The sequence below is a fragment of the Anopheles merus genome, chromosome 2R, assembly GCF_017562075.2.
Source record: "Anopheles merus strain MAF chromosome 2R, AmerM5.1, whole genome shotgun sequence".
Classification (NCBI taxonomy): Eukaryota; Metazoa; Arthropoda; class Insecta; order Diptera; family Culicidae; genus Anopheles; species Anopheles merus.
The window spans coordinates 3340725-3358436 of NC_054082.1; the positions used below are offsets into that span (position 1 = coordinate 3340725).

Here is a 17712-nt window from a genome sequence, read left to right on the forward strand (position 1 = left end):
GTCATGGTTTGAGCAAGAGTTGGTATCAATTATTGATTTATGATGTTTTTTTTTTGCTTTACATTGTCATTGCTGTCTTGATGCCCGACTAGCATTGCTTATTTTTATTAAAATTGGTGTTGGTATATGTTTCGAAATGACCTTCCTTCTATTGGAATCAATAATAATAGGACCAGTTTGGGGAAGAATGTAAAAATGGGAGCAATCCATCGATTGCTAGAACTCCTTTTACGGGGTTTAGCTAGCTGAAATCATAATCAAAACACACATTTATACTCTTGCTACGCATTTATCGAAAAAAAAAACACACCAGCCACGCGATTCCGTCGTGTAATAAATATGTTCATGTGTATAATATATTTTCTTTTCCAATGTTTCGCAGTTTGTTCTATTTATACAATCGTAATAGCGTAAATATTTAGATCAGTTCGAAGCGTTTTGTGGTTTTCGAAGGAAAGGGAACGCAAACGTTGGCGATAGAAAAAGGGGATGCTTCCACCAACTTCCAATAAACGGTTTCAGTTTGATGGTGTCGTAGTAAAGGGGGGAAAAAGGAATGATGGATTAGGCAGGAAGAATGAAGCTAGCATTTTTGTTTCGCTTCTGATTCGATCCTTGATACTGGACATTGTAGTTGGACCGTTGCCCTCGTCGTTCTATGCACTTTTGTGTGAAAGACAATGGATTACTGTAACAAGTTACGCCGTAGTAGTGTATGGAGCGGATCTTTCCGCAAGCAATCATTAAACCACCACAGCCACGATCTTGTAACGATGTGTTAACACAAAGCGGAAGAGAAAAACGGCAGGATAGAAGAAAGTTAGTAAGATAGATTGTGTGTGAGAGAGAGAGAGAAAGAGATATGATAAGGAAACCCCCGCGTACCGAGTGTCCGTTTCCCACTGAAGAGATTAGTTATTTAAGTGAATCGATTGCAACGTGCGCGTTTCAAAACTTAACAAAAGCAACAGTACACCCACGCACGCACTCGCATGTGACCAGTTAAAGTAACGACTGCTCGACCAGAATGCGCTCGAAGCCGGGCGGTGGCCCGTACGCGAAGTTATCCAGCACAATGTCCAGAATCGCACCATCGTCCACGAACAGACAGGGATAGACGGTTCCGCGCACGTTCAGCACCGGCACGTTCAGATTCTTGCCGTTCAGGTAGAAGTTCAGCTCGACGTGGTCGTACGCGACGCCTATCGTGTCGCCTTCCTGGGGCAATCCACTTTCCCCGCTGCCGCCGGGTGGGGAAGCGACCGAAGAGAACGCGGGCGGCGCTGAGATGGGCGAGAGATCGACGGGCACGGTGCCGGGGACGGTGTGTCCCGGTGAGTTTTGTCCCCCGTTTGGTACCGCACTCCCTTTGCTCGCGTCCAGCCGGTAGATGACGTCGCCGCCGTGCAGTACGAGATGGTTGGAGTTGAGACACCACGATTCCCGGTCCTTGCCGCCGACCGATTGGTTCAGGTCCGTTTGCTGCGTGGCCAGCCCGATCGACCAGTGGCCGGACTGCTGCAGCTTCACTTCGAAATACGATTTGGATTGGACGAGCGGTGCGTTTGCCAGTACGCCACCGGTTCCGCAGGCTCGCAGTCCGTTTTTGATGATGACCACTTCATGGCCTGCAAAAGGGAAGCGGATGAATTGGTCAATGAAAGAGTGAATGAGAAAATGCCCCCTCATCCCCTCCACCTACCCATATGTGACGAGTCCAGTTGTACCGGGTTGGCTGTTTTCGTGATGTGCACGGACTGAGCCGGCAGCACACCGTTGAGGCAGTTCTTCAAACAGCAAAACATTTCACAGCCACGTACGATAGGAAGGATAGAAAGGATTGTGTTTCGTTTTAGTTGAGAGAAAGCTCCAGCTGTGTGTTCTACATTGCCCGTTTTCTTCCGTTCCCCTGAGCACTGAGCCGTCCGAGCCGAACAGCTGGCAGCAGCACACAGCGCTCGGCGGTACGGCGCAAAAGGTTTGTTGACCGTTTTTCTATAACTCGCTCCTGCTTCACTATTGTTAAAACATTTTTCACGAAAAACGACAGAGGAAACACGTTTTAATGCGATAAGAAATATGCGCACCGATTTGCATTAATAATGTTTGGTGGTATATTTTTGTGTTGTTGTTTTTCGGGCTGTCAAATCGTCACTATGTTCGACAGGGCCGCTAGTTCGAATGTTTCGAAAATGACCCATTCCTACCCCCCAAAACTGGAGAAAAACTGCAAAATTATTGCTAATTTGGATAAATTTTGAATAATTTGAGCCAAATAATTGATTCCCTTTGCTTTTGCATTATGAGAGTACGTTTACTACGAATAACACATGTATTATTTACTTGTAAAATTAGCAGTGAGTTCTTTCTTGTACGATAATTTTGAATTGACGGTTTGTACAGTCATCGTCAAAAAAGGGTAATGATGCAGGAAAAGCAGATTTTCTCAGAAGAGCTACTTCTCAGTAGTTAAATAACCAAGGAAAAATCTGGTTGGAAATGAACAATGTATTTTCTTTCATATTTTTTAAGCTTCAAAATGCATTTTGGTATAAACATGGCCCGGGTACGACTATGTTAGACAGTTTATTTTATCTTTAATTAGTTTGGATTTGTTGGTTGTGTTTTTTTTATCAAGTATGCAATACGAATATGAGTTAACAGGATGAAAAAAAAACTCCTCAACGAAATACCGCATTAAACACGTGCGCCGTTTGTATCGTGGGACAAAATTTCGTATCTCTGCACAGACGACTCTACATTGCATCGCGCACTGCTTGATGCATGGAGAGAAGAGAGAGGAGTCTTGTTCTTCCTGCAATTTGTATAGCATTCTTTTCTTTAAATATATTAGTCTTCACAGAATGATACGCGCCATTTTCGACGCAACCGGTAGGAAAGGGTTCATTAAATTCGATTTAGCTCTCACACCGACGCCGCACACAGCGTTCAACGGGGGTGGAGGTTTTGCATTTCCGTTCGTGTGTTTTTGTTGGTTATCACTTGCAACGCTTTCTCTTTCTCGCTGCTAACACTTTCCACCAATGCATGAATGGGAACATGGGAATAAAATACACATATTGAGCGCAATTACGACAGATCGTCTAAAATAGAGGTTTGTTGAAAGCATTTGTAAACTAAAACAAACCTTCTTTCTCTGCTTACCTTAACCGAGATCGTTTAAATTAAAATTGAAGCAAAGAAATCCGTCGTATGCTGTACAGAGCGAACATTTTTCTAATAGCAAAAGAGTTTCTTTTTGAAACGAAAAAAATACAATAACCAAACTAACTAACTAATTAGGAGCTCCTAGCTGGTGCGCCTTGGTGTAGGTAGCTCTATATTCTTCACCTTCTGCTCTCCATCCTCACCCTACTTTATGCCTTCATCATCATCATCATCATCATCATCTCGTATGCAGTAGTGTGTATCGTCCCTGATACTAATTTTTATAAGTAGCTATAGTTAGTCACTGTCATTTGTTAAGCAGTTTGCTGTTTCCTTTATCGGCTCTTTCCCCCGTGTTTTGCCGAGATAATAAATAAGTGTCATTAAATTAAGCGATCACCACACGTGTGCCACGTGTAACGTGGCTGCTGGGACATTGCGTACTGTACGCCTCGCGCCAACGGCTAAATTAAGCTCTAACAGTTCTCCCTCCCTGTGCACCCGCCCCTTGTAGCCACCATAATCCATGGTTGGGGTTGGCCGTTCGTGCACGTTTCGTTTGAGTTTTGCTTCTTACGTTACTAGTACAATCACTTTCCTCGTAAACTACTCGCATCTCGCTCCTCTTGCGCATTGTTTTGCGCTACAATCCCACGTGTACGCATCCTTTCGAAGGATGTCCACCAGCCACTACACTTCCTACACGTCTTTTAGTATATATGTACACAACACACATATACATAACATACACAACACCTAGTTACACAACACGTACTACGCGTACTCCGAAACTGTAGTGCCTACAGCAGCTGCTCTTGTGAGCTGCAATTTTGAGAGCATTCTGTCGCTTTGTTCTGTGTTTGTTGCAAATCGCTTACTTGCTTGGAGAGTTTTCTTCATCTTTTACACCAGAAGCAGCAGTCAAAGCACATAACGAAAAAGTGTGTGAGTTAATATGGTGGTACATAATTTTGATTATTGCTACATTCGTAAGTCTATTAGTGCTCATCTTTCCTATCTTTTCTTGTCAAGTGGTTCCTTTGGACTGTGCTCATGTGTATATGTGTGTGTTGTTATGTTACGTTCGTGTTGTTATAGCTTCGTATACAATAGTTTGTTTTTCTCTGCAAATTTAAGTTCAGTTTGTTATATAGAACAATATTGTACCACTGTGGTTTGCATTTGTTTCTCGCTCGATAGACTTTAGTTTTAGTTATATGTTCTTCTACTGTTCTTTAATTACCATTTTCTCCACCTAAACTTGCTGTTCTAAATAGAGAGAGAGCACACATCGCGTGTACTTTTGTTTGTGAATAGATTTTTGAGTTTATGGTCACCATCCTTCCTCCCTCAATCCGTCCATTAAATCTAATGATTGCTTTTAGCAAAACTCATTCGTAATACTTTCTAAATGCAGTTTTGTGGGTATAGTTGTGTTTGCTAGCTTCAGAAAACACGCTCCGTCCGTAAACCCGTAACGATACAATATATATATCCTTTTTGTTCGCTCGTTCTCTCTCCTTCCTTCGCCAAACTCACTGTATCCGTTACCGTTTAATGCAGTAAGAGAAAGTGCAAAGTGCACAGAAAGTGTTTTAGTGTTGCGTAGCCGAGGAAAACAACAGAGCGCCTGAAATGTGTGGAATGTGTGTTGTGACCTCCCCTCCTGTCTCGTACACACAGCTGTTGGCATTAACACTAACTATACAAACAGTGCAACGGCTTTTTTGCTTTGTTTTTCAAACGACAGACTACGGGCTTTGCTTTGTGTGCTGTGTGTACGAATATTGGGTTAGTCTCGAATATTGAATCTCATAATTTCCGATTGCTGGGGCGCAAAAGCACGAAACATGAGAAAACGCCTTTTTGAAAGGTGCGTCTTCAAACTTGCAGCATTCTGGGAGTTGTGGCGCGTAACTTCAATAGTGTCACAGGACAATGTCACACCGTCGGACTGACCTGACCGACCGCGCTCGGGTAGCGGTCTGTTTGAAGCACACACACAGCAAAACATGAAATTCAGTCTCTTTCGAACCAAGCGCTGGTTCAGTGTCACGCCTGGCGCAGAACAAAAAAACGTACACGTACACAACAGATCAATTCGCCGCTCTACTCCTCTGCCCGTTGGCATCGTTCGTTCGTCGTTCTCAGCCACGTTCTCGTGAGCTCCATTTATACATTCTCGTGCTCATTGTTCGCAATGAACTGGGCCGAACAGCGGTTATCCTTCTTGCTGCTGGTGCGCTGCTGCACGGTCCGGCAGATCCAGGCAAACAGGACGACCAGCACGAGCAGCAACGTGGCCATGACGTACACCAGCACGGACAGCTGCGTGTCGGTGATAGCCGTCACTTGCACCGGCGAGAGCAGCACGCTGAGGTTGAGCTTTTGGGCCGAATTGCCCGACACAATCTGGCACCGGTAGCGGCCATAGTGGTGCGCCTGGATGTTCGGTATCGACAGGTACGAGCCGATGATTTGTCCTTCCTCCCTGTGAAGAGATAGCGAAACAGACAGAAAACGATTAAATGAGTGGTTCCGCGGGTTGTTGAAGACTGCATAAAATGGACAGTGCGAATGGGCTAACGAGTATCGTTCATGATGATGCACCAGAAATGGATTTCTCTACGCTACGCATACGCGCGTGAGTTCCGCTACCGCACACACACACAACCGGACGGACGTGTTTGCAATCATCAAACGGATAATCTCTGCCCGCGTTCATTACGCGCTGCCAGGGAAGAGGCGCTTACCGGGTCACGTTCACCTGCATGCTGTCGCTAACGTTGTGCGGATGGTCGTCGAACATTTGGCTCCACACGATCTCGTTGGTCGCGTCCGGCAGGTAGAGGTTGCCGACGAACGCTTCACAGTAGAAGCGGGCACTTTCGCCAACGCTCACCATCAGATCCTTCGGCCGGAACGTTGGCATCGGGTTGTCCAGCTTATCTGCAAAAAGAAAAGTGCGCGAGCTTAGCGATCTGTCTGTACGTGTGGGATTGTGTGGGGCATTGGGGGTTGGCACTTACCCTGTAACCGGAGTTCGATTTCGTGCTTAATTGCATGCGTTTCGTTGCGCAGGATGCAGCTGTAGTTGCCGATGTCGTTCTCCTCCAGCCGGGGACTGTAGATGGTTTGGTTGGCCGCCTCCGGGTACACGATGAAGGACGACACGTCCTTGCTCCATGGGTGGGGTTTGTTGTTTTTGAACCTATGGCAAACGAAACATGGAAAATGGATTAATTATGGATTCGTTTGTGGGTGTAGTTAGTTTGATCTAGAATGTATGAGAGAAACAAGGGCAACGGATTAGTGTCAGTGCTCGAACAACAAACGGTAAACAGGCTCATCTTTAGTGCCGAGCGCTGCTTGTTTTCTACAGCTCAATTTGTCAAACAAACGCCCAGATACAGGATACAAACCGATCAATTCAGCTCATCATAGGGAAGTGTACCAATAAACGCACAGACACAATGGTGTGCAGTATTTTGAAACATTAAACCGCTGTATCAAAGAGAAAATATCGTGCCAATGCTGTCGGTATTGTTGCTCTCTGTTTGGCGACGGTATCAATTTTCCCAATTTGCGTTCCGCCGTTTTCACCGTGCACCAATTGCTGTCGCGTTGAAATAATGATTTATCGCCGTGCTTCGTCGTGGGCCACGAAACCACGGGTGGCGGGCGGGGCAACTGAGTGGCAAGACTACAAAAGGCCCAGAAGCATCTAGAACATTATGGTATAAAAATTTCATAATTATAATTGCACCGTACTCTTCCCTCCCTTGTGCACCACCACTAGTCGGTGTTTCCCAGGCTTGGGCCGGTGGGTTCAAGGTTTCATCAACGTTTCGGGTATCTCCGGCGGTACCAGCGCGCTGTACTAATTAATTAGAGTAATTCGAGCAAAGTTCGAAACTCATCGGTCAGCAGTGCTTTGTTTGTACTTTGTTCCTTGTTGGTTCGCGAACCGAGCCACTGCAGCAGAAGAGTGGCTCTATTTTCATCATCGCTTGAAACAACCCCGACGGGGGGATGGAAATTGGATGAAGCGCGCGCGCGATGATGGGTACACACTTTTCATACCCCGCTGTAGCTTTTATTTTTGTTTCAGATTTAATCCCACGCTGATGAGCGTGCAACAAATTTCCCTACCAAACACACTCGCTTTAGTTCGTGTGTTGCCATTTTCGTGATTCGTCCCTGGGACTGGGGTTTTCTGGGAAATTTAATAAATTTCATTACAATATAAATGCATTTGCAATCCAATAATGCGATTCACCCCATGTCCACAATAGTAAGGTTTGGTAGATGTTATGGTAGGAAACATAAACAATACCTGGAACCGAGGGGCAAACTTATTTTCTCACACACCAACACAACAGCAAAAGCCAAAGCCAAAGTCATATGATACGGCACATCAATACTCATATACCTATACACTCGCCTACTCTGTGCACTAAAGTAGCCTGCCAAATTCCAAATCTTAAATTGATGCCTCTCTTTGCATATCTTATTTCATCTACTGAGCAAAGTCGTTCCGGCAGAATTTCCCTCCCAGCAATACAAACTTAATAACATTCTAACGGATGATACCGATGCATAGGCACTCTAAAGATTCCTTAATTGCTCGCTGTAGGTGGTTTGGTACGTCTCTTGGAATGCTTCTGGGGAAAGGCCCTAAGCGATAGTAGGAACTTAGACCACACATTCCACCACCCACTGTTTGCTACAGTCTATCTTTCTCTCTCTATCTCTGTACAAAGGACAGAAAGGATGTAAAGGTTACTTTTGATGGAAGCATAGAATTCGCAAAACATGGCCCATCTGAAAAGGTGTTAAGAGAGGATTACATTAATCGTGCATAGCTTGCTTAGTGAAATAAACAATCTGCGTCCTTAAATCACCATAAATGCTGCCCCTATGCCTATCCATCACGCAACCAGTGTTATGTCTCGCCTGCCGTCTGTCTGCGCACTATTCAAATGTTTCATCAATCGGAAGCACGCAAAGGGAATTGATGGCGGAGGCGGCGGCGGCGGCGCGCGCGCGTGCATATGGCCGCGGAATTGTTTGCATTGATTTGCATAATAAACTTGCCTCGCGGGACAAAATAATACAAAAAATGGAGGAAGGAGAATGGCTACCCACAGCATATACGGCTCGGGTCGTAATCATCGACGGCATCGTGTCTCCCTGCTGCTGGACAGTTGCCACGGAGTAGTGCAAAACGCTGGAAAGCGGTCCGCACGACATCACACACACACACCTCAACCTGGTGTGGTCGATGAGCTTCTTCTTGCATTGCAGGAATTTGTGGATTTGTGTGCATTTGCATCGACCGCTGGAGAGATCATCAGGCTCGTGGATTTTGCTCTGGACACACAGCAGCGCCCTTTCCCGTTGTGGCTATCGTATGTCCGTCATCTTTCCATGAAATGCCCATCGCAAAAACAGACTACAGGCAGCGCGTTCGGCTCCAGTGCTCCACCAGCATCACAGCATGCGAGCAAAAAGAAGGGGGATAGTGGATCTGGGAAAAGTACGGTCCTGTTACGAAGGGTTTCTGAAGCGGCCCAGAGCATGAAACTCCATCCAGGAAACCTACCAAACGACACATCGATCGTTGGAGAAGAAGTTTTCCTAGTATTCACCCCACTGCCCTACCCACTGGAGGAGGTTGGAGAATCGTTTAGCCATTGTCATAGACAGGGAGCGAGAAACCTGGGAAGAAGATATTCGCTAATAATATCAAAAACGAATTCCATCCACTCTGCGCCATTCGGCCTGTTCGGTCTGAGGGGCAAATAGTGTAGAGGAGTCCTCTGTTATGAAAACAAACCACTCTTGAGCAAATGCACTTTCACAGACTAAGCGCTGACGAAGTTGCCATCCTCTTCCATCAAAATAGCAGCGGGCGGTGTGTGTTGGGGGCCCTCGCGGCGAACCACTTTGTACAGTTGGTCAGTGAGTGGGAGGGTTGGTGGGTGGATTGTTAGTTTGTCTTCTCCTCCACTTCCCGCGATACCGTGTGGACGAAAGCGAGCGTGAGAAGTGTGAGAATTGGAACTTGATCCACAAACCACCGCCGCGCGTCCACGGAACTCGATCCGCCGTACGTGCCTGGCCGTCGAATCTGGTGGTTTTGAGGTTTAGCGCGCGGTTCTTTCCCGATAGAATGCGAAGAGACTATCACCCCACACCGTGTGTGTGTGTATGTGTGTGTGCAGTGGCAGAACGGAGACCTCGCCGGCCGCTTGTCTTTTGATGGTTCTCAGGTGAGGAGTACTTAAAAGAGAATGAAAGAAATAGCAAAGCACATGTGTGTGTGTGTGTGTGTGTGTGTGTAATGAGGAGAAGAGGTAAGCGGTACGGCACACGGATCCGATTACAGCGGTCACTGCTGTTTGCCAACTGCTCTTTTTTCGCCATTCGCTTTCCGAACGGTTTGCACGGGAACGTTGCCGTCGGGTGTTGTGTGTGTGTTGTGATGTGTGTCTGTCAGGAGGATTGGGTTAACTTCTCACCCAGCCAAGCCAACCAACTAACAAACAAAGCGACCGGGGCAGTTAAGCCCCATACCCCTGGGCCCTGGGTCTCCACTGTTGTCGCCTCCTCTGAATTGACGCATTCGGTGCCAATAATGTGACGGCCAATGAGTGAGAGAGACACGGCCGCTTCCTGTGGTGTGTGGTAAAGGGCTGTTCTCTCCCCCTCCCTTGCAAGTAACCTGATACCGCTGCTTCCAAGCAGTGTCGGCAGATTGGAAACGACGGTGGACGGACACACAGCAACACACAAAGCGGCAGCAGGTGGTGCGGCATTGAGCCGTTCCAAAGTGGTGCTAATAACCCGTGGAATACACCGTTGCAATGGGATAAAAGGGAGTGAAAATCTCCGTAAACACCACCACCTCCACACGCTGGGTAGGAGAATGTGCATGTGCCTCCCTCAGAAGTCCCAGAGAGCGTCCACAGAGAGTGAGTGTGTGTAAGTATGGTCGTTTTGAAGGGTTTCGGTTGTTTGACTCCAACAAAAAAAGGAACCGAACGAGAAAGGAATTTCAAACTGAGGGGAGTTGCGGTGTCCAATTTCCGATCGAACCGCCGCCGCTTCCTGAGACTCCTTTCGGGGGTCTGGAGATGTCTGAGACCGTACCGGGGTAGACTCAGCCTTCAAGGGATAGTAGTTTGACCATTTGCCGCACACACCGTCAGGGATATCATTTTTACCAAACTTGTAAGCTACCGTCGCTGAGCTGGCGAAACACAAACTGCATCCCAATTCTCGGGAAACTACCTTTCGCTCCACACACCCCGAGGTTCCAACAACTGCAACCCCAGGCGCCTCTAATGATACGACTCTGCTCGGCGGCAATCTAACTCCAGCATGCTCCCACCGGATCGGTTCCCGTCCACCAATCGCTCTGTTAGAAACGCCGTCCGTCATCAAGAGCAAATCGTTACGATCGAAAAGCTATAACTAACGAGTTAATTAGCAATCGCACAGATATACACACACACACACTCAGGCATCGCTAGACGGAATAAGGCGCGGGGGTGTGATCCACGTTCCGGGAAGCAGAGCGACCGGTTCTGCCCAGACCTTCAAGGTTTTGAGAGTACACGCAGTGAGTGGCAGATTGAAAGCAGTAATAAATGTTATTACAACGAGGGTAAAAGCAAGAGGTTTACAAACAAATGTCCGCCCATCGACTGATGAGTGCATCTTTCTGTTGGTTCTATCGCTAGAGCATCATAACGATCAGGAGCAGGGGGGAGTACGATACCGCTGCCGTGATCTCACGTTGGCTAACTGGCCCAGAGGGCCTTCAATTCCTAGAATGCCTCGGTTCGGATGGACATAGACACAGAGGGAGTGCACGATGTAAACAATAAACCCCTCAAACGGCCTGCATCGAAAGCGACGACGGTAGCCAGTGGCGCGCAAGTACGCGCGGTGATAATCATTTGTTTCGCGGAATTTTGCGTGCGCATACACACATTGCTGTTAATCGCCCAGGGGGAGGCTCTCGCTGATAGATAGATCGGCGAATGGCCGCCAGCCAGCAGCACCCGTGTGTTCGCGCAATTGCAGATTTCGTTATCGTTTCCTAGTAAAATCAAATCAAACAACATTCTATGTACCTCGGCGGGTCGAACAGCGTGTCCCGATGATATCGCTTGAAGCGTTGGAGGGAGGGCGCAGCAGTTCGGTGTGATATGTGCTGTACGAGATACTTATCACATCAGGCAGAAGGGGTTACTCGGAAGGAAGTGGGCAGACGCTATAATAATGGCTGGACGCGGAATGCCAGCGAAAAAAAAAGGCTGCTTAAATTGCTGTATACCACACGAATGTGCAAACATGGCGCATGCGCATGTTACCACAAAAAAGATCTCGCATAACCTGCCCCTTATCCTCCCCACAAACACAAACCACCCGAACGCCCTTCCCCGTTTTGCTCAGTCTGGCGAGCAATATCTAATTTGGCGAGAAAAGCGTTTTCCGGGAATGGTGAAATTCTTCGAATTTGTATCTACCATTATCTCGAACCCAGCAGCGGTCGTGTGTGTGTGTGTGTGTGTGTGTGTGTGTCTGATGAAATCTTCTATCTGCAAACATCGGTCGATAATTTTGGACTTCTTGTCACACACGCACCCCGTCGGCTGGTAGTTATTCCCGGTAAGGGTTCGCCATGACAGCTTCAGTGTGACTGTTGCATAATACATGTAAGCCCTTGTTCGCATTACACGCATGGGGTTGCTGAACAGTGGGATATCATTTTTGGAAATTACCACTCCAAAATGTCGTGCACGAGCAGGAGCGTCTTGTCGTCTCCTGCAAAATACTTCCAAGGTCGTCATGCACGGTAAAGACTTGCCAAGCAACCCATTTTGTCAACCACCGTGAGTAGTTTCAAACAAACATTGGTAATGACGCAGAGAAATGAACACTAAATTGGTTTTACATGAAGACTAGATTGCTACATATGAACTAGGTGAAGTACGTCAGAAAGAAACTCGACGGGATGCATCCGCATGTTTATCGTTTTATGAGCTGAGTGTATGTACACAGTTCTTGGGAACGTTCGAGAAAGCATCTTCCCCCTCGTATGCTGACTTGTATGATTCTGTCGGTGTTCTCAGAACCTGCCGGGCTACATTTCCTTATTTCACGTGTATTTGCCTACGACGATGCGTTCTAGGGTCTGAATACCTCCGTAAAAGCTTCCGATCGTTATGTCTTTGTGCGATGGTTGGAGCGCGGTTGGCTTTGAACAACATGCATCCATCGGATGACTAACTTGTTCATTTATACGTGCACCACACGTGTGAAGGTTAGTTTTGAGCGTTCTGTTTCAGTATAAATACATCGTTCAGGCCCCCACAGACTGGCCTTTAATGGACGAAAGCCATTACAGAGAGAAGAAAAGGGTTACTTATTCCGTCCCAAGTACAGCGACTAGCTAGGGGTACATGCAGTGCGGTGTAGCTTTGAAACTTTGCCCAGTGAGAGACATGCATTAATTCCGTTGCTACAAACTAAACATTAAAAGCTTTGGGTCGGGTGCCGAAATGCCTTGGAACTGCTGTCCTGGTCACCATCTTTCTGCCCTCTCCTCTACCGTGCCGGACCTGCACGGCCTGCACAACTCATCCACAAAAGTAAACCACACCGTATTCCCCTGCAGACCTAATTGGGTCTCTCATTATCTCTTTTCTGAGGATTGAATTTCATAAATTTGACGAAAAAGCTTCCCCAGCTTCAAGGAATCCTCCATTCCAGCGATCCCCATGAGAGTACTGTGGCTGCATCTTATGTGTGGTCCCAAGTCGCTAGTCTGGAGCGTTTCGTCGTGTACACCTTCTGTATACCGGTGTATGCCGGGGGGAAGGAGAGAATGTTGGCTGCAGTCGGTCATCGGTCTAAACTAAAGCCGACCAACAACAGAAGCCTCGTAAAGGGATACGTCCACAACGCCCAACAGAAGGGGGGAGTTCCCAACTCTACTCACAGCAATTGCTCCAGACATATCTTCCGGACGTAGTGAATGTGTCGGGCAACAGTTCTCGAGAATCACTTAAACCCCGACGATGCGACAGCGATCATTATCTTGCACAGCACAGTATGATTTAGACAAATTCTGCCCAATAGTCCTGGCTTTTAACGACGAGATTCTTCTCACTTACCATAACAACCTTATTAAGTCGCACTGCTGCCCCATCCGCATGCTGTCGACACCCAAAACACGGTTCATCAATTCCGACCGGAGAGACGGACAGTTCCGAGGAACGTCAAATTAGCCCAAACCCGAACCCAAGAGGTCCGGACACAATGCAAAATCCCCCCAGAAATGGAGGATGATTATGTCGAATTTCGAATCGTCGCGAGTTGTTTCCTGTTGAGTGCGATATTCCATCCTTTCGACGACGACGACGACGACTGTCTGGTGCTGACCACCAGCCAGGCGCATCACAGGCGGCAATCACACAGCCTTCACCGCGAATGGTCGAAACATAAATGGGAAGAGACAAACCGCGCATCATCTGATTGTCATCATTATCAGCAGATAATAGTCCCTAGAGGGGTGTGGGATAGCTGCCGGACCCTTTTGTTGGTGGACCAAGTTGCAAAAAGAATGTCAACCAATGAGACCCGCAATGTGTTGAGTCATGTGCGAACCACAACTGTGGTGGTGGTGGTGCTGTTGGGTGGGATTAGCGCAGTAGAATAGGGACAACGATTCCACCAATCTGCAGGAGTCAAGCTGCCCTGTTGCAGCGTCATCCCTTTTCGTGGGGGGTTTAGTAAATTCCATCGAATTCCTCGAGGAGCTTCCCGTGACCAGGGGAGGGGGGGATGCAGATACAAAACGTAGATCTTTACCCCTTTTTTCCTTCAACACTCTCCACCGAAGGTCTCGCTGCTGGTGCTGCGTTGTTTTGCTTTCGTTTGGTAGTCCGTCCGGATCCGTCCCCCCGGGCTCGAATTTCGGACGGTCTAAAACAAAAGAACGGCGAATGGGAATAGAGACCAAGGAAAAGCCCGCGCTTGCTCCGTTCTGGCGTCCCAGTGTCCCAGCGGACCCTCTTTCGTTCTCTCTTGCGGTCGTTCTCACAAATACCTTTTGCGCTGCTGCTTTGACCCTGAAGAGAGGATCGCAGGCGAGCAAAAGAAAGACAAGTGGGAAGAAGAGCAGAAGTAGATTGCGCCTGAAGATGATGATTATGGTCCAACGATTTGAAGCTCTTGTTTCTGGTGTTTCTTTTCTCCGTTTAATGTGCAACACGAAAGAACGTGCACAGCGCAAAGGAAGGCGCGTACCCCGTAGTTGAGATTCTCGGAAATGCTGTGCCCATTCAAATCTCGCATCATCTTGGTTGGAGTGTGAGAAATGCCGCAAACGTTTGGACGCGACATCGGACGGATAAAGGTGCAAGCCGAGGGGACACCAGACCGTAAAGCATTCCGGGCGTGTAGTAAGTACTGTCTTCCTGTGGCCTACCTTCCTACCAGCCCCGAGACCCACTACAGATCGGCATTTGCTTTGCCAGTGCTCACTCGGTGTACTTCGTAGTAATATTTCGATGTCCACGAAGCGTTAAACAAGGTTTGATGCTGCTGTGATGAGGAAGGTGAGATCGCCCCGAGGACAGAGCCTGTGCAACTTAACATTGCGATGTATTGCCGCGTGGTTCATCAGCGCTTTTTGGCACTTTTGGCTTTTTTGCAGGTTTGAAAGCGAAATCTACACCGGTGGCAACCGGCAAATACCGCAGAGAGAGAGAGCACGTGGAAACCATGATGGATTAGATTGCTCTTATTCTCTTTGTTGCTTTGTCGCCCGTAAAATCAATGTTTGGGCCTGTGTGCTGTAAAAATATCTTACCTGGAAGGAAAGCATCACACAACAAAAAATCGCCGAAGAGAAGAAATATTAGACGGTTGGGTCGTGAAATGAAATACGCACGAAAGTGTGCAAACAGATTAAATACTGCACTGCGCCCGCGCTCTTTCTGGTCTCTTCTTTGCAGCAGCGGCAGTGTTACCGACCGCAAGCGAAATATTGAATGAAACGACCAGCCGAGAGATTGGAAACATTACCCCCACACGGCCCGCGTTCCACAGGAAATGTCAGGCATATTGTTCATTTCTGGTTTTTGTTCGCTGTCGATCGATCCCATCTCATCCGACCGACCGGTGCTGGGTTGAGCTGGGTAAACGAAAATTCTAGGTATCTCCACCACCAGATGATTGCCGAATTCCACCCTCGTGGGTCTACCGAAACACCTTGGATCGCTACGCAAAACGAGCGGGAAGAAGCAAACGACTCCCGGTCGGATATGCGGTGCACACACACGACGGTGGTGGGCGCCGCCTGGAGTGTCTGGAGAAATAGTTCTGACGGTTAGGCTACTCCACACTACACCCTTCGAGGACATAGCCACCCCCGTTTTCTCCTCACACGATCATCCTTCCGACGAATCCCTCGAGGTCGCTCTAATCTCGAGCACGGATCTTCATCATCGTCGTCGTCGTCATCGTCGTCCTCCTCCTCCTCCTCCGTGTGTACTGCACGGCAAAGAATTGGTCACAAAAGGGCCATTCTTCATTCTCAGCGCACCATATTCCCGGCTGGATCGATTCGTCTCTGCCGGCGGCGCACATTTGTTCACGTTTACCTGCCTCTGCATAGAGAGAGGCTTTAAGCTCGATGCTGGCTGGAGCAGATAATCTTAACGAACCGATCGCCCGAGTACAGGCGGCGGTAGAGGGGCGCAGAAAGACCACTCGAAACACAACCAAAACATAATAAAACAAATGACGAACAAACCGAAAAACCAACGACACAACATCATCTCGATGGAATTCCGCCCGAGGCGCGCGCAGGAAGAAGGAAAAACATCTCAATAGCCACCACAGCAGAGGAGCCGTTTTAATTAATAGGTGAGAAGCCAGCCGTCACAACCCGAGAGGGTCCAGCTCTACAGCAAGGACACACACCCTTAGCGGAGATCTTAGAGAAAGAGCGGATGATGCAGTTTGATGTCTTCGAGAGTACTTCCCCGAACCCAGAATCAATCAGTCTGGCTCAAACAAAACAAGGCTCCGTTTTGGGTAGTTTCCGAACAACGCCGCACAACAACTTCCCATGAGAAGAAGGATCTTACCAGCAGCAACCTGTGGTGCAGCTCCGGTGCACTGCTCCGGTTGGTGTAGCACCAAAGGGACAACACACACTGCTGGTCCTTTGCACGATGATTGCATCTTGCAGCGCGCTGCTCAGTTTTCATAATTTCTCCTTTTTGCCAGCAGCCAAAGAGGCTTCAGCAGTTTGCCAAAGGGCCAACCGGGAAGGTATCAGGAGCAGGCAGGCGGACGGACGGACAGCAGCAGCAGGCTACAATTACTGCAACGATACCTTTTCCTGTTCCCAGTCATCTGCAACACTGCCGTGAATTTCGTGGAACGCCGTCGGGAAGGAGCAGAACAATCTTTCGGGCACGCCATTTTTCTCGATACCGGGAAGCACACAGCAGCGCACCGGGAGAAACCGTTCCGTTGGACCCTGGGTATTATTTCGGAATGCACCAACGGTTGCCGCTTCGTGTTCGGGGGGTCCCCGTTTGGTTGTTTGGTTGCACATTTTGAGGCTTTTGCTTTTGTGTTTGAAGCGCTTGAAATGCTCTCTGCCTCTCTGTCTCTCTCTATCTCACCCTATCCCCCTTCATTAACGGCGACCATTCGTCCGAGTTTGGGCTGTTTGTTGTAGGGTATGCATTATGTGAGAAGATGCGTAATAAAACCCGAGCAGGCAGCAGTTACAGCTCTAGCACGGGGATCGACGTAAATGGGTTTGCAAAATTAGCCTTGCATTATTAATTTTTCGGAGCAAGTTTAATTGGAGAAGAGTTTCGTAGAATTTTGTCCAGGCCCAATGGGCTCGGCGGGCCTCTCGACGGTTGAGTGTATTATTATGCGTACAGTAGGTTGTTGTTGCAGTAAGCGGCCGTCGTTGTAAGCTACTACTACCGTGGTAGAAAGAGTTGCTTCGAAGCGAGGAATTATTTAATAGCTGCTTCTCGTTGAGTAGAACCATGAAGAATCGATATAAATCACGCCTCTTCACATTTCCAACATTTCATTGATTGATGGATCAATTACCTTGGGGCACTTTATAGCCGAATGTTTAATGTGTGCGTTCATGTTGAAGATAATTGGCCTTGTATTTGTTGACGCTTTACATTTCAAGCTGGCGCTTATAATCCATCATAAATCTGAGTCACATTCTCAGGAGTATAAATAGCATTAAGATAGGTAACCGTTGCAAGCTAGTCAAGCTGTCCATCAAACAAACCGACTGGCATGAAACGGGACGCCACATATGATAAGCTTGGGGCTACAGATAAGATACTTGCTATTTAAAAGAGTAGTAATAGCGCCTTCAAACCATAGCGCTCTTGGAAGCGAAACCAGAATCGAAAAAATATCTCTCCTTTATCTACTTTCGCACAACCACACAACACCATAGCCAAGAGTGCC

General features: G+C 47.7%; 2 protein-coding genes across 2 annotated transcripts in view; both read right to left on the minus strand.

Annotated features, from left to right (window-relative positions):
• Positions 1 to 326: 326 nt before the first annotated feature.
• On the minus strand, positions 327 to 2143 carry LOC121589942 (SPRY domain-containing protein 7). The gene is made up of 2 exons (XM_041909236.1): positions 1703 to 2143; positions 327 to 1628 (listed from the first exon to the last, which is right to left on the minus strand). Exons 1-2 carry the CDS (start codon positions 1803 to 1805, stop codon positions 1003 to 1005), a joined length of 729 nt encoding a protein of 242 aa, XP_041765170.1. The 5' UTR covers positions 1806 to 2143; the 3' UTR covers positions 327 to 1002.
• A 419-nt stretch (positions 2144 to 2562) lies between these two features.
• The window catches only part of LOC121588146 (fibroblast growth factor receptor-like), a 30005-nt gene continuing 14855 nt past the window's right edge, over positions 2563 to 17712 (minus strand). Inside the window, exons 3-5 of the mRNA XM_041905786.1 lie at positions 6198 to 6379; positions 5922 to 6117; positions 2563 to 5659 (exon numbers count right to left, since the gene is read on the minus strand). Coding sequence (XP_041761720.1) covers positions 5341 to 5659; positions 5922 to 6117; positions 6198 to 6379 — 697 coding nt within the window. The 3' untranslated portion in view covers positions 2563 to 5340. The remainder of the gene's footprint in view (positions 5660 to 5921; positions 6118 to 6197; positions 6380 to 17712) is intronic.

Bases quoted from the DNA above. Each gene is read 5' to 3' on its own strand.
- LOC121589942 (XM_041909236.1), bottom strand. From the start codon at position 1,805: ATGTTTTGCTGTTTGAAGAACTGCCTCAACGGTGTGCTGCCGGCTCAG. The intron at 1,629-1,702 runs GTAGGTGGAGGG...TCCCTTTTGCAG, and splicing joins ACTGGACTCGTCACATATGG to GCCATGAAGTGGTCATCATC.